This window comes from Anopheles bellator, chromosome 2 (genome assembly GCF_943735745.2).
Source record: "Anopheles bellator chromosome 2, idAnoBellAS_SP24_06.2, whole genome shotgun sequence".
Taxonomy (NCBI): domain Eukaryota; kingdom Metazoa; phylum Arthropoda; class Insecta; order Diptera; family Culicidae; genus Anopheles; species Anopheles bellator.
The window spans coordinates 47,773,026-47,799,027 of record NC_071286.1 but is presented as its reverse complement, the minus strand read 5'-3'; the positions used below and the strand labels follow the sequence as shown (position 1 = coordinate 47,799,027).

Sequence of the window (26,002 nt, the reverse complement as noted above, 5' to 3'; positions counted from 1 at the left end):
TGCCCTTTTCTCTCTGCATTTCGTTATTCTCTCATTTCACTTCGGTTTCTCTCGTTTCACTTCGGTTATTTTCGCCGCGTTCTTGGTCTCTGGTTTTCTACATGCGACTTCCAACTATTTTTTTAATTTTCGTATGACTGACGAACGGAAAAGGGATAGCTGACGCTAGAGCAGGACGAAACGTTTTACTGGATGATTGGCCGAATATGACGTTTCTCGTGAGATTTAGATGACGTTTCTCGTGAGATTTAGATGACAGATTCGTGAGGGGTAGGAAAGCGAAAAATTTTGCTTATTTTATAGCATTATTTTTTCTATAATCGTGGAAATAGCACGAGAATGTCATTTTCAGGCTGCGTACGTGAGCCACTTTTCTTCTCTGTTTTTTTTGGTTTTCGCAACGTCAGTGTAACGCCATTTTTCGCCAGAGTGGTTTAATAAACAAAGCAATTTTTATCTCGACTGCAACTGCAACGTTGCTACTTACAATTACTTACAATGTCTGCTACCCTCGATATCGATGCCACATTCAAGCACGCGTTGAAGTTACTTCATTCTGCAAACTCCGAGTCCGCGGAAAAGATTCGCAACCTGCTCGATGAGCTCATCAAACAACGTTACGGCAATGGTAAAACTTTGATAAACACGCTCAACAAAAAGCACTTGGCCGAAGAACCGCTGGCTGTTGGCAGTAATCTGTATGTTCGCAAGCAGAAAGTGATAGAACCGAAACCAGTGGCCATAATAGATTTGGATCCAGATCCGGAAACGGTTGTTTCCGGCACCATCGAGTGCCTAACGATTCCACAGTCGGGTCCCATTGTAATCTCGACATCCGACTTAGAAGGCGACGACGATGACGTAGTCATGGAAGAGGATAAGCTAAAAGAACTGGAGGATCTGATGTGTGTTGTTTGCCGCCTGATGGACGTTAGCGCTCGCAACCGGCTAGTCGAGTGTGCCGATTGTCACTCTCTGTTCCACCAAGAGTGCCACAAACCGAATATTTCGGAAACGGATGCAAACGACGAAGAAAACGCATGGTACTGCACATTGTGTCGTAGCAAACAAGCCGTTAACAAATCACATACAATGGTTCACGCAACTTCGATTCCAATAGCAACTTCTCCGTCACCGTTGGCTGGAAACTCTTCATCGGTTCTCAAATCCTCATCGCACTCGAAAAGTAGTAGCACTACTAGCAATGTTAGCAAGCCGTTCGAATCTAGCTCCTCCAGCAGCAGTAAGCACAAGTCGTCCAGCTCTAAAAGCAATAATAGCAAATCGTTGGATTCTTCACATGAACGCGACAAGGACCGTGACCGTGACCGTGAGCGAGATCGGGAGCGGGATCGTGACAAATCCTCAAAATCTTCTTTAAATGTGTTGTCCTCATCAAACAGTTCAGCCAGTTCGTCATCAAGTAGTGCTATTGGTACACCTAGTATAAATATAATCAGCGCGGACAAACGCATCCAAATGATGAAGAAAAAAGCGGCAAAAATGCATGACAATAAACGAAAGCATAAATAGTTTTACGCTACAGTTCAACGATGTGCATTCCATATTTTATTAGCTGGTTTAGAGAATTGCATCGAATTGCCGTCGAACACGATGTTGTCGATAGTGAAAGCAATTGACTGTCGTAAACTTTTAAATAAAACACGACAAAATATTTAATGCCATGCGCACGCATCCGTACAACGTTGCCACGAACGAACAACGAAGCCGGGTCACAGTGAATGTTTTGTTGGCTGCTACTATTAACTATTCACATGCACGAGCTCATCGACGGCTCCAACACACAAACAACCATGCGCGCGGTTTGTTTGCGGTTGCGTTCTCACGGCGATTTTTCGCGGCTCCAACTCTCGTGAAGTTTCCTTCGCCTCGTGAACGCCAGTTATCCAGTGGCCGCCGACAGAGAACAAATGTAAGACTAAACACCTTTTACACGATAGTGCGAGACGCCGTGAAACGTGTTTACCGCACGCCAGAATTTTATTTTGTTCGACATTGACATAGCGCAGTTCTTTTTTTGAACTGATTTACTTCAAGGAGCACACGGATTTCTGGACAGTCTCGTAGATTACAAAACAAAATAATCAATAAATTATCCTGCGGTGACGCTGTTCAAACATTGCGCTTTCCCTTTTCAATAGCATGTCCTCAATACATGTGCTCTTTGCTATGGAAAATTTGAACTACCAAAAAGCCCAAACTAATGTACCGTGATCAGTTTTCGTCATTGTCGTCATCGTTGTGTACTTCATCGTTAGTTAAAGAAAGACGAAGCTCTGTGAGCGTGTTTCACATTTGTTATCAGTACACGTTAATTGTGCCTCTGTCTGGATAACGGTTTAACGAAGACACCGCATTCGTCTTGGTGGTAATGTGCTGCCCAACATTCGTAAAGTGGACACGATAGTGTCATGCGAAAATCAATAAAAGGCATCGCTGTCTAGGCATCTTCCGCACAATTATTTTTTCCGGGCTACTATTATTTAATGGAATTGTAGTGAAATCAATTTGCTCATTGAGCTTCCCAAAGTGATTGCAACAATTTTTTATTTATGTCTTTAGCTCTGATAAGGAAGAGGAAAATACACATTTCCCATTACATTGTCGAGTGAAAAGCGATTCTCTATGAAAGGCGAAGGAAAAGCTGCGCCGGCCCCGATGGATCCGAATGTGCCGAAGAAAATCACTAGTGCTATCCCGAAGCAAAGGTTTGTCCCGTGTTCTTGTGTAAAGCTGTATGTGTGCTGCAGGCGGTGGTATTCTTGCCCTTTGTAAAGGGATGAATTAAATTAGTACATCATTAGTGCGACGAGGAAATCAACTATTGTTTTTGATATGTACTTCACTGGTGCAAAGATACTAAGAGAGAAATTGATGATTATGAGCAGAAAAGCAAGTAAAGCGAGACGCGAAGGTGTAAACAGTAAACCGAATCATATAAATGAAAATGCCGCCGAATGGTACCGATATTGGGATGATACTTAGCTCATCATGTGGCTTGTCACAGCTGCGAAAAGAAAGATTGTTTCTGAGAACCCGTAATTCGCAGCGATCGGTCGACCCGTTGTTCTATGCACATTTGTTGTGTGCATTCGTTCCAAACGCCAAACACGTGTTATATTTCCACATACTACAGCGCAATTGCATTTGAACCATAGAAACTTGTCTCAGATATTTGTTTGATAATTTTCAAGCACATGAATCTGTCGAATTGAATGTAACGTACGGTATAATCCAGGTTTCGTCTGGCGAGACATTGAAAATATTGTGCCAAATATAGGTTAGTCAGTTGCGACACCAACGAATATTTCTCGGTCTGTAGCACTTCATGCACTAAAAATAGAAAATATGATCGGCTGCCTTTGAAATATGTTTCCCGAACCAGCATTTTTTAGCCGTGGAACAAATAGTTTAACTGTTTTTGATTACTTGCAAGTCAAACTCATAACATGTAACATAAGAGGATGTTTTAGTACCGCGTTCTATTTTCTATTTTAGTCAACGACTTTTTACGAGTATGTTTTTGCGTCGCTAGCGCAATACCGACGATCTAATCCGGCATTAACCTTCCTGGTGGTTGCACAATTGTTACGAAACCGTCGAAACTCCTATCACTGTTGGCGGCAACAGTATATGGGCAAGGCAGTATGTTGCAATCCAGATCCAATCATTCTTCCACTTTAATGACTGGTTCCGAAAGATAAGATGAAGTTCACCGTTCTACGGAGGACTCAAATTCGCACGCCCGACTATTTTGTGTAGCACCGATAAGCAAAGTCAAGATGGTTTATGAAAGCCAAACTACCAAAGCAAGGTACCGTAACTCCGAACCGTATCCGTTGTTGATACCTCGCGCTTTGGGTTTCAACCCTGATAACCTGTTATCCCTGTACCCGTTTCCACCATTCGATTTCGTGATTCAGACCCAGATATTTGTCTGATTAGTCTAGTGGTGTGAGTTTCGCGTCATATTAACGTTTTTGGCTGGGAACTGTGGAACTCAGGTATAGCGGCTTCATGGTTGCAAAAGTTAAACAATGTCGAAGACTGCGGCCTTTCTTGGCCAATACTTTCTTACGGGTAAACCACAATATTTCCATGAACACTTACATTGCAAAGGGTAATACATTTGTTAGCTCAGAATAAGAAAAAGTTTCGCATGATGGAATACTAATTCATCCTCTTTCCTGTTACTTAAAAGAGATTAGTAGTATAAATAGTATTAGTTGACAGTGCTGTAATTTCTCAACGTTCCTGATAAACCCTCAATTTTCTCAACTACAGACAAAAGCTTCTCAAATGGAACGGTTGGGGATACAAAGATTCGCGTTTCGTTTATCAGGACGGTACGATTGTGTTCAGCGGAGATAAGTATGTCGTAATCAGTATGCCAATAGCATTAAACTTTTACTACCGAAATTATATGAACTCAATTGATCTATTTCAATCAATCTATTTCTTTTCGTTTTTTAATCTTCTTGAAGATATCCGATTGGTGGTAATGTATCGCTGCCTCATTTCCGTGACTATGTGATAAATAACTTCAACGTAGACTTAGCGGACAGACGTGAAGGTGTTCCGATACCGGTTAAGTTTCCCGCTCCCGTACCATCTCCGGAATTCTTGAACGACATACAGCGCCTCGGAGTAGACTACACGCAAGACGGCGAGGACCGGCTAATCCGCTGTCGCGGCCAGACACTACACGATATGCACATGATGCGCACCGGGAACTTTAAGCGACTTCCCGATATGGTATTGTTTCCGACTGGACACGAGCAAGTGGTTGAAATTGTAGTAGCCGCTAACCAGCACAATGTGGTATTGATACCTTTCGGTGGCGGGACATCCGTATCAGGCTCGATAACGTGTCCGGAGCACGAGATACGTCCGATAGCAGCACTCGATACTTCGCAAATGAACCGTATGCTATGGATCGACCGACAAAATCTGGTGGCTTGTTTTGAGGCCGGCATCGTCGGCCAAGATTTGGAGCGTGAGATGCGCACTCTGGGATTCACCGTTGGCCACGAACCAGACAGTTATGAGTTTTCAACTCTCGGTGGCTGGGTGGCAACGCGTGCATCTGGCATGAAAAAGAATGTGTACGGAAACATCGAGGATTTGGTGGTTCGAGTGAAAATGGTGACTGGCCGTGGCGCCGTACTCGAGCGAGGTCTCTCGGTGCCCCGCGTTTCCTGCGGGCCTGATTTCAACCACATCGTCCTCGGTTCCGAGGGTACTCTCGGGGTTATAACGGAAGTCGTCATCAAAATACGCCCTTTGCCACAAGTCAAACGATATGGTTCACTCGTCTTTCCCGACTTTGGCTCCGGTATACGGTGTTTACGGGAAGTTGCCAAAGAACGATTGCAGCCAGCCAGCATACGTTTAATCGACAACGAGCAGTTCCAGTTCGGCCAAGCACTCAAAATTCCTGGCGGCACCATAGCGAGTGTAGGGGAGCTTCTGAAGAAAGCATACATCACGAAGGTGAAGCGTATGAAGTTGGACAAAATCGCGATCGCAACCTTGCTCTTCGAAGGCCACGAGGAGCAAGTGCGTCAAAATGAGGATAAAATATACGCCGTCGCCAAACGGCACGGTGGTTTCTCGGCCGGTAGCAGTAACGGCGAAAAGGGTTACATTCTAACCTTCGTTATCGCTTACATCAGGGTAAGCATGATATGTGTATATGTGTATGTCTCGGACAATTACAATCTGTTTACCGAAGACGAGCAATAATTCAAGTGATGCGGTGACACTTACTTCCACTTATCGTTTGTCCAAGGTTGATGTTCTAGACGGAATGTGCATTGATTCAAAGCCACACTCGTTGCAATTGCGTCAGTCGGTTCGATAGTAACAGAATAAGCACTATGACAATAGTTTTCCTTCTAACAGAATAAAAAACCTCGGTTTCGATATTCTTTGCTGGCACAACAAAATGACAGTGACACAAATGCACTGAAGCCATAATTCAGTTAACATTTTTTGTATATTTCTCTTTTTCGACTAAACAGGACTTGGCCCTCGAGTACAGCATTGTGGCGGAATCATTCGAAACATCCGTACCCTGGGACCGCTGCGAATCGTTGTGCATTAACGTCAAAAGCTGTGTTCGTAAGGTAAGTTATTGCATAAAAGAGACAATCGACTACGCCACTCAATTGATTCCACTTTATTTGCATTTTTGTGCAGAATAACAGCAAAAAGTTCGCCATTTCTAGAACGTGCACAATCAATCAAACGTTTGCTTATCAGTCCTATAGAATACACAAAAACACTCTTCTGTTATTTCGAGGTGTAGTTGCCTGTTGCTGAAACTTACAGCTGTGGCAATTTCTATTACATTATTGAAACAATTGAACAATTGAAACTAAACTCAAACAAGTTTCCAGTTAGCTTTGGTCTTTATATAAAGTATAAGTCTTTTTATATAGCCTGCAGCTATACATAACGGACACGTGGAGCTCTAATTTATGTACTCAGATGTCCGGAACTAGCTGCAGCTTGTATGAGTTTACATATTCGTTTTATAAGATGGTTGTTCTTCTTTCAGATATTATAGATCGCTCAGTAAATTCTCCCTATTTGAACAAACCATCGAACATTCAGCAAGCCTCCAAAGGGTGTTAAAACTATTTGTACATTGCGGAATGTAAATGTTCCATACGCAAAATGCAATGTATTTTCTAGATTCGAGTAGTTTCCTTCATTTGTCTAATATTTAGTATTGTCTGCTTCCAGTTTTTTATTCGCATAGACATTTAAAAGTTAATTACCAGGCATTTTCAATAGATAAGAATTTGTTTAGATTCGATCCTCAACCATATGATTTATCGTCATATGTTTTGACTTTAACCATGCGCCTCCATGCAAAACAAACGACAAATAAGTAAAATTGATAATAAGTAGATTCGTTTTACTCTTCACAGGAATGTGCCAAACACAATATCCAACACTACCTCATCTCGTGCCGGGTAACACAATCATACGATACCGGTGCTTGTGTTTACTTCTACTTCGGATTTAATCACATCGGGTTCGCAAATCCTGTTACAATCTACGAAGAGATCGAAAACAAGGCTCGCAATGAAATACTCGCTTCTGGTGGCTCTATTTCGCATCACCACGGAATTGGGAAGATTCGGTCACGATGGTATCAACAGAGCGTATCAAACGTTGGAGTACAATTATACAAAGCCACCAAGCGAGAACTAGACCCAAACAATATCTTCGCCGTTGGAAACCTCATTCCAGTCGAACAACAAGATGACGAACTTGTTCCTTCTGGCTCTGTTAAGGCGAAATTGTAGACATGGTTTAAAATACCTGAAATTTATTTTGCTCGTGATTATTGTGCTTCGCAGCATTTTCATTGCACGAAATTCTACCTATTCACACAGTTCATAAAGACTAATTAACACACATTTGGTAGGTGTGACGAAATTAATGTCAGATTCTGAAACATTCCAGCTTTTACGGCCCATCCGGTATAATAACTTATTTAAAAACCTATTATAGCTTTACGTCATTTGATTATTATTCCAAATTTAGCATGTGCCTAAATAATTTTTAAACTCGAGCATACGCCAATTCCGGAAGACCTATAGCTACTACACAACCAACATCTAAACCAATATTTTAAGCGATTTTATAGAAAATGTTTTATTAGATATTTGTGTTAAAAGGGTTTGCTATTTGAAAGAAAAAATGTTTAATAAAAAGAATGAAAAGATTTGCCTGCACATCCTCTTCGATTTATTTTTTCTTGTGTTAATACGGCAGTTTAATGGCGTCTTTTCAGCAGATGAAGCATTCGTGTGTCATTCTAGTCAATACCTTAAATCAGTAAAATATTAGAAAAATGATACACCAATTTCTACTAAAGTACGTATTGCTCTATCAAAATAACGGATCGATCACACAACAGTTATGCAATCAATACTTCTTTTCTTTTAGGATTTCTCTTGCTTATCCGGCAACAACCGCTGAGGCTTATCCTGCACCAGAGGCAATGTTAATCTCTGTTGCTCTCTGTAACGGTTCGTTTTTACGGGCGGGGTCGTTGGTCCCGCGCCAACCCCCCTGACGACGGTATCGGGAATTGAAACCATGGCCGAGTGCGTGGCAACTGGTTCGGGGATTCGAACCATAGTCAGCTGCGTGACAATGACGAGCGTTACCGAATCAACTGTATCAATCAACCTTATTGTGCAGTTATCTATTTTAAGAAAATATAAATGAAAAGATTTTTTGATAACTTTGAAGTCGATTTATGACTGCCTTTTCCCCATAGCCATCAAAGGGTTTATCCAACGTTCTGAAAACCTTGGCCACTGACTATAACAATCTCGTCGTTGGTCCCCTCAAGGAAGTATCCTTGGTCCTTCCCTCTATAATATATTCACGTCCGACATTCCAAAAACAAGAACGTGTGAAGTGGCAATTTATGCTGACGATACAGCCCTTATATCAACAAGCAAGGTAACCAAAACAGCGATTAAGAACCTACAAAAAATCGTTAACTCCTATAAAAGTTATTACAATAACTGGAAGATAAAAATCAATACATCGAAAGTTCAGGCTATATTTTTCCCATATAAATTCAGCAAACGAGTTGTTCCCCTACCTGGACAAAATATCATTATAGATAATCAAAATATATCATGGTCTCCTCACCTCAGGTACCTGGGGCTACTACTGGACAATAAACTTAACTACCGTCCACACTTAGAAATGTTACATAAAAAACTAGACATACTCATCAAACTGCTATACCCATTAATCAACAGAAAATCAAAACTAAACTTTCCAAATAAACTCCTTATATATAAAACAATTTTCCTCCCTCTTTTAACCTATGCCTCTTCTCTGTGGTCGCATTGCTCCAAAACTAACTTCCAATCAATACAAATCAGACTGAATAAAATTCTCAAAATGATCCTCAATTTACACTGGAGAACACCAACAAATCTCGTCCTAAGCCTCGCTGGCACGCATAGACTATCGTTAGAAATTAACAAACTAAAAGAAGGCCTAATCAATAGATGCAATAATTCTATCCACCCAACAATAAAAGACCTAATTATCTGACGTTTTTAAAGTTAACTAGTTTTTAAGATGTATGTAGTTATTAGTTATTAGTTATAAGTATGATATAATGACTCAATGCCACGTGGCATAACATGTAATCTAAATAGATTTTAATCGAAATATTTTCATTTCAATCATTTTGATACTTTAAAATTATTAAATAGCTGCAATCCCATTGTGGAATATCTCTGTACTCTTATGTAATCAAACATCTCTGTATAATAAAGCTCAAATTTTGAGATCTCGTCGTTGGTTGAACAGTCGATCACGAACATAAAAAGCTTCGATACTTCCGTGAAAAGGTATGCGTATCCGAAAAGGTATGGTACAGTATGCGTCACAGCCAGCCACACTTACATTTTATGTTTCATTTGTAACTTCTACATACATGAATTACATACTTGAACAAACTAATTCTAAAAATACTCAGTATTCTCTGTTGGATGTTTGAAAGCAAAAGAATTTTAGAAAGAACTTTCGTAAATTTGTAAATAACTAGTCGACTTGGCAAACTTCGTCATGCAATGCACAAAGTCGATTTTGTGAAGTAAATTTTTGAAGGCAATTGTTCATTACACCCAAAAGATAGATCAAAGAGATCACACATACTACATACTAGCCCGATCCATAAGTGTGGAGTCTCGATATGAAAAACACAGTTTTATGGTTTTAAATACACTTTATTATTCAGTATGGTTTCCCTGAACCACTTGTCGATACACTTGTTCCAAGGAGATTCCAACTTATGAAATCCATCCCTGAAGTGAAAATCTGGAAAGGTTGCAATATACACTTTCACTTTAATACACTTTTTGCCAGTTTGCAAGTAATCCGCAAACAAAATGCCATTTGCATCCCAAAAAATTAATGCCAACAACTCTTTCAGTAATTCGACTATTTTTTAATACGATATCCTGTATTTCTTTCAACGATTGGGGGTCAACGCGGTTTTTGGGCGTCTTTAACGAGAATCGTCTTAAAGGCTTGTACGACCACGTTTATATTCAGAAACCCCCCTTTTAATGTACTAATTGAAGGCTAAGAGTCCTTGTACACTTTCAACATTCATTCATAAATTTCGTTTGCTTTCCAAAAATAAAAATTCAATCACTGCACGATACTTTATTTTTTCTCGATAATAAATGGCTTGTAAAAATAAGGAAGCAGCCGATTGAAATGAAAGTTCACATACGTTCATAAGAAGAGTGTACCAATATGACAAATATTAGACATGCTATTAGAAAAAAATATTAGACTTGTAGCGTCCTCTGTTATCGAGGCTACAAACTTATTGAACAACCTAGTATAACAAACAAATTCAAGAACTCAGAACTGTCTGAACTATTTTTGCTTCATTGTTAGAATTAACAGCATGAACATCATTGTATTTTCCCGCTAATATAGAACGTTCGAACTATTGAAGATTATTGTAATTTTATCCTTTTTTACGGTGGAATTTTTCATTTTAGGCGCAAATTCAAACATACCGTTCCTCTTATCGATTCCCTGTGAGTGTTTCTAAGTTAAAGTTTGTAAGTAATCGAGCCCGAATTAGAGCATGGCGCACGACCATCAACCACGTGTTGCTGAGTTTTCCAGGTTGCCATGCATTTTGTTCCGTTGGTAACGTAAAGCGTATAATACTTCTCTACCGAATGTCGGTGAAGATCTGCTACGACGATTGAATAACGTCGACTTTAAATATCCACACCTGTCCTGTCGAATATTTTTATGTTTTTTCGGGCTCATGGCATTAATAATACCTTCGTATTACATACGGTTATTAGTGTATTTTTCCTTCGATTTCTTTCGAATTCAGACACGTATCTGCTGACGGGTTGAACATTTTGATAATAAAGGGGTCAAAATACGACTTTTATACTATAGAAAATGCAGTTCTTCAACCTAATTACAATTGTTCGAAATACATACTCGTGTTCTGTTCCGTGTAAGATGACAAACAATCCAAATATACCGAAACATGCAACAGGTGCGACGATCGTAAAACGTCTAGGGGAAGAGATCTACAAAAGCAACGTCACTTCAGAACGAGTTGGGTTTGGCTTGAATGCTATATGTGCGCAGATATCCATCAGCAGTTAAAACTCGCACTTTGCGCTTTAGTCATCGTTTTCGTACGCCATCCGGTCCTGCTCACGATGCCACGATATTCTTCTACGACGGGGCAATCGGGATGATTAAATACTAAGGAATCTCACACGGTTGTCATTTGCGGTGACGCTCGTTCTAAATGGAGTTTGCGCAAAGGCTACCAATGCGCGACCTACTTGCGTATGTGAAGCGGTATGTCGGCAAATTGTACCGAAAATTCGAAGGGTCACATCGCTTTTAAACTCTTTTGGTAGATGTGTGAAGTTAGACGCGCCAGACACCAGTCTAGGAGTTCATTCGCTTCGTTAGTCATCGACTACTCGTTGAAGATATTGCATTTAGCAGAAGAGATGGTAGAATGACGGCCGTTGCTCACGATTTGTTTCTTTAATTTTTTCGTTTCATATTATTAGGCACCATAAATTACACTTTAAAATGACATGAGGTGTTCGAAATTTGGTTTGATGAGTGATTTTCATCGAAAATCATCAAAGACGATCAATGAACAAATATTCAGTTTGTACTATGTCCGAAAAGTATATGAACGAATTGCTGCATATCACAATTATAGGGAAACTAATCTGATGTTCTCGACTAAAATCGTTCGGACACTTATTTGGACCGTTGAAAAAACATTACAACGGAGCTAAACCACTTTGAAAGGACAAAAGAACAGGGCGGTCTCCACTGTCACCAATTATTATATATATGTTTCATATTTTTTATTATAGATTATAAAATATACAACTATTTGAAAAATACAGAACATACAATATAATACTAAAACTAAATACTGATACACTACTAAAACACTACTTCGGCTCATCTTTATATGTAGCAATAAAAATGAATAAAAATAATTTTAAGAATAACATCATAAAGTATAAGGAAAAAATGTGCACAAAAATAAAAAGAACAATAAAAAGTATAAAGGTGATAGGATTTGTGTTTAAAATCAGTTTCGCACATCTACAAACTGTAACTGTTCAGCTATTTCGCCGCTTTGTTTCGTTACCAGGCGTCCCGGTGAGTCATTATTGTACTTGCTTTGTTATTAAGTAAGTAGAATCGTATGTAGATGCTTTTCAACCTGTAATAAAGGTCAAGCAGTTTTTACTTTACCTCACCCTGAGGGCATTTTCAGAGCTGTCGTTGAAATCTTTACTATATTACCATAATCAGAGTTCGGTAACGAAGGCCTAGTCTCTTCCTTGCGGTTTAAATTGTTATTATTGATTATTTCTTCGAAACAAGTTATTAATAGAAACTACGTACTTAACTATACCACCACATTCAGTAGGTTATGATGAGCAACCGCAGATACAGTGTTTAAGCAATCTGTATCTGCAATAGATAGTTCACAAAGCTTCAACCAAAATTTATCGGAATTCTGATAAATAATGTAATGAATAGGTTACCTATTTACTTAAATGTACATTTAAAATATTTAATTACCGGTTTAGATCTTCGTTGATTTTAGTCGAACGAATCGTCTTTAGGCGGAAGTTTGCGAGGTGCGCCACGTACTAATTATGGTGAATTTGATTGAATCATTTTCAATCATTTTTATTGACCAACGTGGGCATTCTCATAAAATTCTCGCTCAACGAATTTTTCCAGCGTTGGCGATCTGTACGTGAGTTAATGTTGGCCGTTCGTACAGCAGTAGAGGCTTACTATTCATACATTGTGTCCAGTCACCGTTCCTTCCACGGATAATAGTCTTAACTATCTTCATCTAAAAATGCCAAGTGCATCCATCATCTTGCTAGATTACGCATGTTACTTACCCGTAGAGAAGAGTATCAGTCCCTGTATCTGGTGATCTTGGTGCAATGACTAAGTCGACATGACGACAATTACGGGAGTAATAGCGATATTAGAATCGACTTTATAAGTTGATGGGCAACGAAGGAGCAATACTCCATTTTTTGGGAATGATTCTTTCGCCGTCGTTTGAATACTGTTTCTGATACAGATCTCGGTAGTGATCTAGTTTTTGAAGTATTTAGTAGCATCGCTTGGCGTTCTATGCCGGTATCACATTTTTAGATTGATTAGAATGGTGAAACCGACCGCAAAACCATCAATCTAATTTGATGGAAATGGAGCGTGATTACATTGATTTTGGAATGGATACTCTTGAACAACATTTGTGTCGAAAAAGAAAACAAATGTTAACGAATGCTGAGAATATGATTAAAGATCAACGTGGGCTAAAGCAAAAAAACTACAACAAGTAATATCTTGCGTAGGAAAACTGAGTCATTTTTTGTTTACTTTTTGTGATCCAAATCGGTCGAATCGGTCTATGGACTCACGTAGCATGTTAGGAGCTTAATGTTATCACTTAATGAGTGCGCATAAACCTCCTTTCAGACCTTGATTACCTAGAGTGATACCTTCTTACAACAACCATCTACTCGCCCCCTCGGGGGAAAATCCCCAGGTCCGCGGCACGTGAGAATGCGTAAAGCATTCCCTCAACCTGTTAAACAAATTAAACGATAACAAGAACCATCAATTTTATTCAAAAACGTGACGACAATAAGTAACTTTCCGAAAACAAAACTTAAAGAAAAGTCAAACTCCAAAACATAAAATAAATCTGTTAAAAAGTTCACGTTCAGCGTTCAGCAAAAACAGTCCAAAAAATCTGTCCCGTGAGGAACGACCGATTTTTTGCGTGCCAGTGAAAGAGACGGAACCAATGTGCCGGATGCAAGCAAACTTGAACCACTGGATGAGTCATAGATTCCTGTGCGCGTGTATGTGTAGAAAAGGTACACGTGCGGAAGAAACGGTTGTTCCAAAGACGTGTGTAGTAGTGAGAAGCCAACGCACAAGTTAATGTAGTTGTGTTGAAATCGAATGTAAACAGTAAACAGTGTTCCACATGCCTGCTACCCACACAATCTAAAAATTGTCCATGGTTGTCGGAGGGGCATAAACGGACGATAGAAGCTAGCGGAAAATTTATCCAACTTGACTCATCCAATTTGTTTAGGACCAATCAATTAATTATCTGACTAATTATCAGCATGTGTTGTAATCATTCGCCAGCGTTTTTCCTCCCGTTTCGCTGCATAACGGGGCATAGAAGGGTACATTTTTCGGTCACAATACACTGGTAGAATACACCCTTTAGCCATACTTTACCACTACAACTATCTGGAGCAAAAGCAGCTGTCCCTTAGAGTGTGTGCGTTATAAATCAAAAACTTAACCGTCCAAGTGTATCGTTATGCAAATGGATCCTCCCAGGCTCTCTGACGAATATCCGTGAAACACAAAATTGCTACAAAACAGCTTCAACAAAACGTTCTCATTGCCGCTGCAATCTGTAAGAAAAAAAACTTACCTTACTTACATAAATTTCTTTCGTAGCTCTTGTGTTTTGCACTACCCTCGATGCGTGTGTGTACGTTGCAATATGGCAATCGTGCATATGACACGTGCGCCAATACACGATATTCGTGAGCTAGATTTTACTCCTCGCAATGACGTCACTGCCTTCCCATCATATCGATCACACGTTCGTATAGCGATTGCGCGCATGTGTGCGTTTCACTGCGAGCTGCACAGAGAGTGCCGCGTAACTCGTCATCAGATCATTCATTCGCAAGAAGCAAGCGTTCGCAGCAGTTACAAACGCGCAAAGGACGTGTAATTTCGTTTGTTCGCCCGTTTCGATTCCCGCTGGTTAGGATTTATTTGTCCTTTCCGTCCGACCATCTTTTCTCTTCGAACGTTGTGGATTTCTTCATAGTGCTGGCAGAGAGAATATTTCTTCAGCTGTTTCGTGAGTTTTAGCCGAAAAACAAAACCACGCTTCCGGAATATCGGTGCTGAAGGGGTCACATTGTGCGTAGAGTAACAGCGTAATGTCATAAAAGCCAAACATCTTCTTCTGTCGAGCGTAAGTGGCCGTGCGAATCTGATCGCTTTACGTGAATTCGTAAGCGACAGTGCGCGAGTGAGAAAGAAAGAACTAAACGTAAAAGCTTACGGGTGAAGTGAGAGAACCTGCAGCAAGCTGATGATTCAGCCACTGCATTGTCGGTGCGCGCTGTGAATGTGTACTGTTCATCACAGAAAACCACAACGAAGTAGGAATATCGGTCCTCTGAGTGTTGCTGCCGGGAAACAATAGTATATATATCAAAAGTGTATAGAAATCTTCAGTTATAGTGTTCCGATTATTACGGTCCTGACACGCGAGTTACTGTGTGGCGGGCAGATGGTCCCACCGTGCAAAATATCTGCAATGATAAGCCTCTTCAAGTTCCCAAATTACTACGCCTAGCTGGGCTTTGCCGAAAAGTAAACAGAAAACACCTGCGTTTAGTGTCCGTACTGTAAGACATCAAATTACAGAAATATAACCACCACACCCCACACAGTCGAGGTTTTACGTAAGCGTAATTAGTTGAGTTGCACATGTTAATTTATGCACATCGTTGGAGCGTTGTTAAAGCATTGAAATTCGTATGAATGCGCTTCTGTGCATCCATCTGCGTTTTATGCAGTGCCATTGCACGTACGTTTGATAGTGCTGCGGCGCACCTGACGATCATCGCCCCCTGTCTTTCGTTTGACCAAACAAAAAACAACAATACAACGAGTGTAGCAGAGTGCGATTGGAAAAAATAATAGAAAGCGCGCGCATGTGTATGTGCATGAATGCGTGCTCGCAAGTGCAACTGTAGCATTGTGAAGTTATTTGGCGGGTAATCTACTAGTTACACTGTATTCGTCGTGTTCGTGTTCTATTTGCACGCTAAATGCAGTTTTTGATGCAGAGCAGGATTTCCTCCCCAAAACCTTCCCGCAAGGCTTAGCTAATTGTTTGCGCAAGTTGGAAAATTATACATGAAAGTGAAATAAGTGCTACGAAATCGTGGTGTGCGGTTCGAGTACAGACTGCGAGACTTTGATTCGTCGGTAACAGCAGAACCGGGTAATCCCGGAACCAATTACTTCAAAACGTCCAGCAAAATGAGGATGAAACATAAATCTCCCTGCCTAATGCTCCAGTTAATACCATCGGATAATCGTGGTAAGATTTGACGACAATTATTTGGTTGTGCGAGAGAAGTTACCAGTAACCATGACAAACATTGTTCTTTCAATTCAAGCAACTACAATAGCACCCAGATTGTTTTAATTGAACGTGACGTGATGGCTCGTTGTCGGAGCGCTCGTAAAGAATTGGAATGTTTTTGCCAATCCACGAAAATAAGCATGTTTAGCACATTTCGGAGATGATCATCATAAATGTAAATGGCAACCCCCCAAAGTTCGTATGATTTCGGCTTCAAGGAGGCCAACAAATCGCAGGAAACGAACTGCGTGTGTGATCTTTGTGGCCATGGCCTTTTGAGTGTGGTTGTACTTTTTAACGGTCCACTCTGTTGGTGGTTGATGTCATCGGGCGTCGAGTAGCATGAAGCGAGAAGCCGAAGAAAGAAGGGATTTACGTTCTCAGAGAAAAGCATAAAGCTCATCTAACGTTCATCAGATCAGTTGTTCCGTAACAAGGATCTCGTTTGGCCGTTTTTCCGCGCATCGCGATACCGGTGTCACCATTGATTTCGGTTTTTTCGTAACTTTCCGCATTGCCGTTCGAGCGCCATTAGTGTTAGTGACGAATCCTCTAAGACTTTTTGTCTTTGGACATCAATCGATACTTAGGGCATGACTTCTGGTGCGTATCCGCATAGTGTACAGGTACAAACCCGTGAAACTGTTCCCATACAGATACTTTCAGATACTTACTTATTAACTACTTACTTACTTAACTTACCAGATACAAGTAGACAGTTGCAAAGTATGCGCTCCAATGTCTGCGTCTGCTCTGGTCTGGAACGATGGTCTGTGTCCTCGAAAACTTTAAATAAATGTTAAATTCCTTTGACAATCGTGACTATGAATCATCGTTGCTCTGCGGCGTGGCTTTTTCTGTAAACGGCAATGGCGAAAGCCGTTGTTCGGTGGGCGATGTTTCAACTATTTGCCTCTTCATCCTCCTCACCATTGCTTGAGCAAACGATGAGGAATTGACTTTGTATCCAAAAATAGCTTTCCGTTTGTGGTTAGTGAACGACAACCCATCACGTGTGATGCTGTTTTTGTATACATTTTTAACTGTTTCCTTACCACCAGTTACTTTTGACGGAGATCTCAGATTGACATTATTTTCCTTCTGCTTTCCTATGTTTCGACCGCGCCCGCCCCTGCGCATATCTTGGTCATCTTAAAGATCTTCAAGTGAACGACAATGATGTCATTGCAACGGTCTATTAACAGCCGATCTACCCAGATGCGAATATCTTAATTGTAATTTATTATCAGCAAGGTGCGATTTTGTGGATTTAAACAGCCTGTGTCATCGTTTTGTTGCAAATTTTCGGAAGGGTTGATTGAGCTCTAAACTGCTTTTAGTAAGGGGCTGACACCTAATTCTGTCACGAATTATAACGTCAACATGTACACTGTGTGCTGCACTTTTCTTCTCTTTACTTAACGTCTTCAGATTGATTGCTGCCGGTTCTGTTCAGTTTAGTTCGTTTTTGCAACAAAATACCGTTTGTTAACCTCAACTCCAAATCTATCATCTACTATCTGTTTTTAAATGCTTACTTTGTTGCTACATCTTTACTGCAACCGTGAAGTGCAGCGAAAAATATTAATAAAAAAGAAGAATACCGGGGACAGAGAATGGTGATGAGGAATCGTTCTTCGTTGTTTTGTTGAAAATTCCATTTCGCTTTTTGCTGATGAGTCACTGGCTTGATCCGGTCTCTCCTCGTGAGTAGAGCGTTCGTTTCGTGAGTTTACGAGACTTAAATGGCGATCATCCGAACAGCACAGGTGTGGCACGAGAAGACGGCCACTATCGCCTTGCATTAAAAAGATATACTTTTTTGTAAATTCAGAAAAAAATGTAAAAAACGGAAATAATCCCCAACCACAGACTGGCCCATCCTGAATGAGTAATGATAGTTCCACCACGTTCATTAGTAAGGTGAATGTTCCAACTCGCGGGATTTGTTCACCCTTCGCCGTCCATATGTCCGAAGTGTCCGCCATCTGTGAAAAAGCTAGGATTGTAATGGAATACGAAAACTATTTTTAATTTTTGTGTGCGGGTAGAATGGCGGGCTTGGCCAAGAGGAAGACAAGCTACCGGGTACACCGTACAAATGACATTCCCAGTTGGTCCGGTCGCTGCGCACTTATGTCGGCCTGAGACGAACTGGGTGGTTTACGATTGCCCTAATCATTGCGAGTACTGCGCGGCTCCAGATTCGTGGTGTTTGTTTACTTGCGGATCAATCGGATCGTGTGTGGGATTGAGTGTTGCGGAAGACCCACGGCACATTAAGGAAGCTTTTCCCGACGCTTGAATTAGCGAGTAATTGAGCAAAAATCAAATCGGTTGGTTCTGACTAGTTTCGTTTTGATGCGCTTCGCACATAAATCACACTGATTTACGCACGGTTTGTTAATGATTGAACGAAGTGTAGCTATTAGAAGGATTTATTTCGAGGCATTTTCTGTTCACAACCGCCCGCTTGCTGAGATCACAGCGCAAAATCCTCCGCTTTGATACACAAAATCCTCGTACTTCACGGACTGGCGCACGCTCACACCCAAATACCTCGTAAACGCTGAACGTTAAACACTTTCGCAGGCGACACGCCAATGGCATATTCGTGACTCATCGTAGTTCTGCGCTGTGTTAATCCTTCATCTGCCACAGCAACGCTTCGTCACGCTTTGTTTCGCCGCTCTGCCTCGCGCCGCCCCGATCGTTGTCAAACGGACAGTTTAACCCTTGTAACTTCCCGGGATACTCCTAATCATGCTGAGCGTGCTCGAAAACGAATCCATTGACGGTGTGATCGATTTCGAAAGCGCTCGTGCGCTGTGAGTCCAATGAAAGTTGCACGGTCAGACATCGTTGAGCTAGTGTTTGTGATTTTAAATGCGATGTCTGTCACTGTGGGGAGGTTTATGATTTGTCATGCAATATGTTTCCGTCAGACTTCGTCCTGAGCTGTGCTGCTTTGATTAAGTTAGAATTAGAGTTCTTTTAAAAACTCTCACAACATGAACACTGGTCGACCAACAACATACATTCCGCGCCGACCACATACTGCTCGAATACCAGCGAGAGAAGGGAGAACAGGTTTTCGATCTTAGCGGAAAGACGGAGAGCGTGGCTCGATTGAACGACCTTTAAAGGTTTCACGCAACATAGGCGCTACAGCACCATGCACGGGAGAAAGAGTAAACGGCTGACGAGAGCATTGTGCTTTTTTACGCTACGTTGCCGCGGCTCATTCAGGTTGAGAAACGTTTACAAACTCTTCCAACTTGAGCTTACCAATATCGCGCTCAAGTTCAGCTGGACGGTTGTGAGCGTCACAAGCTTTCAAGTAAAGATTGCGCTGTTGACACAACCACATCAGTGAATTCGCTAAACACTGCTGCGCAAGTGGACCTGGGTCGGTGAGCTGCTTGGTGGTTTTCAAACGCCACTTCGAGCCCTGACCACCTGCTCCTATTTGACGCTAGCGAGCTCTGTCGACTGGGCATATCTCTAGGGTCACAGTTAAAAACTAAAGATGCATTCGCTTGTGATTTGGTTACGTAGCAGTTTCCGACCAATTATAATTCTGCGATCTCCTGCAATTCGGACGAACGGATCCCAAACAAATAGAAATCTCAATAGAATTAGATATGCAAGTTCAGCTGAACGGAGATTTTTACATCGATCGCTCTTTTACCAATAACTATCTCTTTTCGTTTGATCTTCCATTTTCCAGCCATCCATGGTCAGCACAAACGGCACAAAGATAGCTGCGATGATTCATCGATCGCGTCAAGCACCCGAGTTCCCTTAGCACGCAGCTGCTCTAGTCCCGCCGTATCATACGGTAAGTTTACTCGCTTCGTCGGCTTGCTGCTGTACTGAACGAAGGTGCACGATTATTAACTGTTAGATAACCTCTTGGATTCAAAGATAGTACGCTCGGTGTTTACTACGTTGATTTTACTCGGTCGCTGGGTTCATATTAATGTGCGCACTAAACCAGCAATACGCGCTGGCTGGTCGTTGTGATGATGTATAGCTTCCGACCGGGACTACATGTAGCCAGAACGAAGTATTATTCTCTCGATGAATGCCGCTTTACGTAACGGGTGCCACAGGTTTATGCTGCGTCGGCGATTACCCAATTGATGGTGGTTTAGTTCGTCGATCATCATCACACAGAAGACGACAATTCGCATAAAGTGTGATATTTTTAAACTGCTCTCTAGTGTCCCGTATTGTTGATAGGGAACGATGGATGTGCTGAGGGGATTTCAACATTCGCAGCCAATCCAGTACAACGCAGGAAAGACCTAGTACGCGTCATCGAGTCTGCGTCTGCGTAAATGTTTACTTTTCACCGATAGTAGATCGCGCCGTCAATGCTGAGATATTCATCGTTTTTACGCACGTTTAATTTCCCGTGTCATTTGTTAGTTTATGGTTTTAGTTTACAGTGAAAGAAAGATAAGCCAACGACGCCAAAACCAAAAGCCCGACGAGAAAACACCGGAAGCAAACGGCGCACGACGTGCAGAAAAGCTATCGGTTTTACTGTGTTTGTGTAGTGTTTTTACTACGACACGAGGCAACATGCATCCATCCTGAAACCTAGCCCCCGTGCATCAGGTTTCAAGGCCGGTCAGACAACTTTTTGTTTCCCCCGATCTTCTTTCGCGCTCAGATCGCTTAGTATCACCACCCTAAGGAAACGGTCCCGTGAAAGGCCTTTGTAGGTTGTACGATTTTCTGGGAGCAACCTCGCTCGCTGCATATTCAGCCTGATAGTTTTAGATGCTTTATAGTTGCATGCTAACGGTGCAGTATACGTAAACATGGGCAACTAATATCATGGCCCAGATGTTGTACTATCTTGGCAATTCTGATGTCTAAGCTACCTACCAGTTAGTCCGATGTATGATCCGAAAGCGGCATATATCCACGCTGGTCGCCAGCTGCACAAAGGCGTGCAGAGAGGAATGATTGCGTCTTATAATGTCGGCACTATGGAATTTCGATAGCTGATCTCTCTCGCCCACACAAGACATGTTTACATCGGCAAGGAATGGGCGCGTTGGCGCAAAACTGTGGGAAACAAGTAATCTACGAGAATACGATGAAGTCGAGTCGAGTGGCTCGTCTTTCTCGCTGTAAAACGCTTTTACATTTGGGCAAATGTTTCAAAACTACTGGCACGAGAGGCTGACAGACTGGTCGAGAATGGGACAAAGTAAGGCAGCAACCCTGAAGCGTTGAATCGGAGTCAGCACCTAATAGTTGCTCATTTTAGCTTCATGCATTTTTATTACGATTACGAATCGATAGTCGTGTAGCATTTTTGAGTTTCCTCTACTTAAAAGAACCGACGATGCCATGTAGCAGGATACGCAAAGAATTTTTGCTGGCTTATAAGAGCATTCACATTCATTCACATTCATTCACACAGCAGCACGGTGACATCAATACAGCGATTATGAATCGCTTCGGCAGGGTGTGATAAGTGGATATAGGAGTTGTACCGTTTGGGAAACATAAACTACACTGTTCGTTAAGCGTAACCGGGAGCGTTTTTGCAACGTCCATTCAAGCGCACTTCGCAAATAGCAAACGTCATACAAACAATGTAAACACCTTTTCTTCGTCGATTTCGATCGCAATCATCATAGCAAACCACCCTTTTTTCGATGGTAGCCCACTTTGTTTTGCACGCACGCTGCTATTTATGCTTGTGCTGAGCGGCTTTCTTTGAATAGTGCACTCTATGAAAGTCTTAAATTGCACGCGGCCTTCTGACTGTTATTGATCACTGTTTTCATACGTCAGTTCATTCAGAGTTTGGTGATAGCGCTACCGCACACGGAGTTTGTAGGAATTTGGTGATCGCGTTTCATGTCAGTTTCAAAGCATAATACAAGTCACTAAAACGTTCAAAACATTCTTTCAGACATTGAGTCTCATCCTGCCTCGCTGTTGTTTCCCCACCTCCTTCTCGGGAACGGTCGGGATGCGATTGATCCATCAACTGTGGGAGCCAACTGCATACTTAACGTCACTTGCCAGCAACCGACTGGTCAGCTTAAGCCCGGTCTCAAGTACAAACAGATTCCGGCCAGCGACACCCCGCACCAGAACATCAAGCAGTACTTTCAGGAAGCGTTCGACTTCATCGGTGAGTACCAACAAATCCTTTCTCTTCATTGGCGATGTCCTACGCCTACATCGCCAACTATCAAGTGCAAAACCCTATGTAATGTTTGTGACCGACACCACTGGTCTTGATGAATTGATAGAAAAAAGGCAGCAAAGGCTTCGTGTAAGTTTGTTTTTATTGAGGTGTACCTGAGAATTAAAGTCTCGCGGAGCCTACGAAGGCAAGGACGTTCGATCACGAGTCCGGAAGCGGTATTTAAGTCGATCCATTAACGCACCCGCAATTTGAACATGTGATAAAACACTTTGACACAAACACGACTTTGTTCGAATATTACAGTGACACACATCGCAAAGCAAAGTCGAACCAAGAGCAAAGTTTGCAAATTTGCTCAAAATTCACAGCCTTTGGCAACGGAAGTCACGGACGACGCACAACGCACCACCATCAAACACCGGGAATGACGAAGCGACGAGAGACTCAAATATAGCTATGACATCAACCTTCCCCTACCGCGCAGCAACCAAATCAACGAACGAGCGTCGCAGTAAATGGTCCGGTTTTTGCTTTTCACCTTCCTTTCGGACCAACGGCTTGCTGCCGGCCCGTCCGCTCCCGTGGTTCTCGCCAGCCACGTCGTAACCCCTTTCAGCGGTACGTCCTTGCACACTGTGTGACGTGTGTGGCGTTGTGGTGAGCTCATGAAACAAGCTCCTCTCCGTGTGGTGGTGGTGCCGCCATTTAACGCGCAAGCTGCCAGTTGGTAAATCTCCAAGCCATAAATCGATGGTGTTGGCAAGAGGTTGCGATTTCTTTTGGAAGCTGCTCAGGTTCCGCCCGATTCCAGTCTCGCTTCCCTTGGAACCCCGCTTCCAGGCGGAAGCGGAGCCATAGTCCAACAGGAGCGGGAGGAAGTATTCGATTTCTAGACGACCTTGTGGTGGCGACGCGCGCCCTCAAGTTTTACACCGTCCGACTACGTTGCACCTCTTTTCCTTTCCGGTTGAACTCGCGACGGCGAAATCATTCATTTGCGAACACCAACGACCGCACGGTGTCGTAGCCGGAACATATCTTGACGCATGGACGGCGACACTAGTTCTTCCGTCTTCCAATCAGGGCCGCCTCAGGGTCCACTGTCTGTTCATCTGCCGCTGCATCAGTTGAATGACCCTGCTAGGGTTCCAGGTCACAAATCTAGACACTAGAGAGGAAACTGTTGCAGTTTTGAGTAGTAGGGGTAGAAGTTTTCATGCAAATAGTTGGTTTGTGTGTTCTTTTAAGATTGGAACTGTTTTGCAGGATGTGATTCGGTGAAGTGGCCTTCGACCGTTCATGACTTCGATTCAAAGAAATTCACAAAAGCGAACCTCACACAACAAACCCAAACCCAAAGTCTGTTGCAGTCACAAGCAATGTAAGCGTAAATATGACGCTGTATGACTCACGGTCCCGCTAGTTACCGTCGACACACCTGACGATTTCTTCTCCATGTCTATTGAATGGTACGCTATCAAACGCTGTTGCTGTTAAACGACGTCAAGATCTACGCACGGCGTGGACCACGTAACAGTAGCGCAACCACCAGCAAGTCGGTTTGCGGCGAGCATCGAGCACCAACAACCACCATTGTGCATTGGGCACATCATGGCGCGCAAACAAACGCAGTCTCTGCGGAGGAGATAGAGAGCCTCTTGGCGCGGTTAGCAATAGAGCGGCCGCCGTTTTCGTCAACTGCTGATAACAACATGACAGAAGCAGTACTTTGGTGTGCTTGTGGCTGCAAGGAACGAGAGGCACCCGCTCAGACGTCCACCGAAGGAACGGGGCGGCACCAAGAGAAAGGGGACTGGCGGCTGGGTGGGGGAGCACAAAGCAAGGGGAAGGAAAGAAGAAGCCAGACCCGTGGCCATTCCGCCACTTACGTAGCTCACTCGGTTGACTCGGCAACACCACGGCGCGCGCGTTGCTGTGTGTGTCTGCCACGCCGATGACTCACGATCCGCATTTAAACACAATTAAATGCCATGGTACACACCAGTGCACGAGCCACTAGCGCGGCGCACGGTCACAACCACACGCAGAGGGGGTACGATGATGTGACCAACGGTGTGGTTCGTAGGGTTCTGCACTACAAAATGGAGGAGTGGGTTGGTTGGTTGGTTGGTTGGTGATTCGTAATCGCGCGCCAGCCGCAGAGAGCTCAGACTTCGAATGACGCACAGTAAGTGAGCCAGCAAGTGTAGGGTAGGCCAACAAATGCCACGCAGGCGAGATTTGACGGCCTTCACCCTCCCCGAGGCCACTCTGTGCTGATGGTGCCATCCTGCGCCCAATATACCAGCCCGGGAGCCCGTCCCACGGAAGCGTTGGTCGTATTTTTCACCAATCGATTCAACCGATTTTTCATATCATTGTCGCTAAGAATCGTACCATCGTACACAGCCTATTCGTCGCAAATCCAACAGCTAAAAGAAGAAGCCTGATATAGTTTTCCACGTCCGTAGCATACTAGTAACCAGCACAAATACACAGGAACAGATACGCCGCACAATCTAACCTGCAATCATTTGAAAAAGTAATGGACACACTACGAGAAAAGAATGCTATCCACTTAGTCGAGACTCTGCGGTACATCACAGGTATATGACTCATAGCGGATGGCTGGGCCAGCTAGGCCTGTGTTCCCAGCCACAGGAGCATGAGTCCCAGCATGTCTGGAGGTTGCGTGTGTACGATTGCAACCGGAGCCGAGTAGTGCTAACTACCTGGCTATCAAGCCCGTGGACACACAACTTCTCCGGCGTAGAACCGTAGGTTGCTACCGAAATAGACCGAAAACGGTTTCGTGATTTCACTCAATTAAGCGGAGCACGAAACAGTAGCTTTCAACCAGGTTCTACGGTACTACTGCAGAACCAAGAAAGAAGTTCCAGGGTGTAAGAAAGCACACCACCAAACTCTCGCATATCTCTTGCAAAAACTCTTAATGGCTGCACGTGTACGAGGGGGGGTTCGTTTAATAGCGGCAGCCAGAGAAGCGTGCACCCGTTGATGATGATGATGTCAACGATAAGCCACGAGCATTCTAAACAGAATGCCACATAACCCCTCTCATACACGTGTTGTTCTAATTTATCCCAACTTCTCCTCGTCTGCCCTGGTTCGATTCGGGGCATGCCTTTGCGGGCTGGGAAAGAAGAGGGAATGAAAACGGGAGTGCACCCGTGCGGTCGACATTACCGTCGTTGGCCGAAATGCCGGAAAAAATCTTGCGCCTTGAGGGGAGATAAATTACCAGCCAAAGATATGATAATCAACAAACTCTGTCGAGTCGTGGTGAAATTATTTCTGGCGGAGGATGACGTCCGTAGCGGTGTCCAATAATTGATTATGATATTATATCAATACCCACTGATAAAGTAGACGTAAATTAAAAATATTGCTCATTAAAAGCAAGCTGGTGACATTGAAAATGTCTGATGCTGGTCTTAAAGTTAGCATACGGGGTGTGGGGG

At 42.7% G+C, this 26,002-nt stretch overlaps 3 protein-coding genes across 6 annotated transcripts in view; all 3 read left to right on the top strand.

The window, feature by feature from the left end:
* The first annotated feature begins 444 nt into the window (after window positions 1-444).
* On the top strand, window positions 445-1,535 carry LOC131212772 (integrator complex subunit 12-like). Its single transcript, XM_058206782.1, has one exon. The coding sequence runs from the start codon at window positions 499-501 to the stop codon at window positions 1,531-1,533; it is 1,035 nt and encodes a 344-aa protein (XP_058062765.1). The 5' UTR covers window positions 445-498; the 3' UTR covers window positions 1,534-1,535.
* Window positions 539-7,415, top strand: LOC131212771 (alkyldihydroxyacetonephosphate synthase). Of its 2 annotated transcripts, none has more exons than XM_058206781.1 (6): window positions 539-628; window positions 2,584-2,729; window positions 4,306-4,392; window positions 4,506-5,697; window positions 6,045-6,149; window positions 6,960-7,415. In XM_058206781.1, exons 2-6 carry the CDS (start codon window positions 2,647-2,649, stop codon window positions 7,338-7,340), a joined length of 1,848 nt encoding a protein of 615 aa, XP_058062764.1. In that variant the 5' UTR covers window positions 539-628; window positions 2,584-2,646; the 3' UTR covers window positions 7,341-7,415. The 2 variants fall into 2 exon arrangements, with proteins under 2 accessions (XP_058062764.1, XP_058062763.1); XM_058206780.1 differs by lacking the exon at window positions 539-628 and adding an exon at window positions 1,825-1,933.
* Window positions 7,416-14,869: 7,454 nt separating this feature from the next.
* Window positions 14,870-26,002, top strand: part of LOC131212813 (tyrosine-protein phosphatase vhp-1-like) — a 19,584-nt gene continuing 8,451 nt past the window's right edge. Inside the window, exons 1-4 of one of the 3 annotated variants that reach the window (XM_058206846.1) lie at window positions 14,870-15,151; window positions 16,023-16,291; window positions 20,067-20,177; window positions 22,278-22,502. In XM_058206846.1, coding sequence (XP_058062829.1) covers window positions 16,231-16,291; window positions 20,067-20,177; window positions 22,278-22,502 — 397 coding nt within the window. In that variant the 5' untranslated portion in view covers window positions 14,870-15,151; window positions 16,023-16,230. Of the gene's footprint in view, window positions 16,292-16,801; window positions 16,940-20,066; window positions 20,178-22,277; window positions 22,503-26,002 lie in introns of those variants that run through there. The other 2 variants (XM_058206845.1, XM_058206847.1) reach the window with 2 other exon arrangements.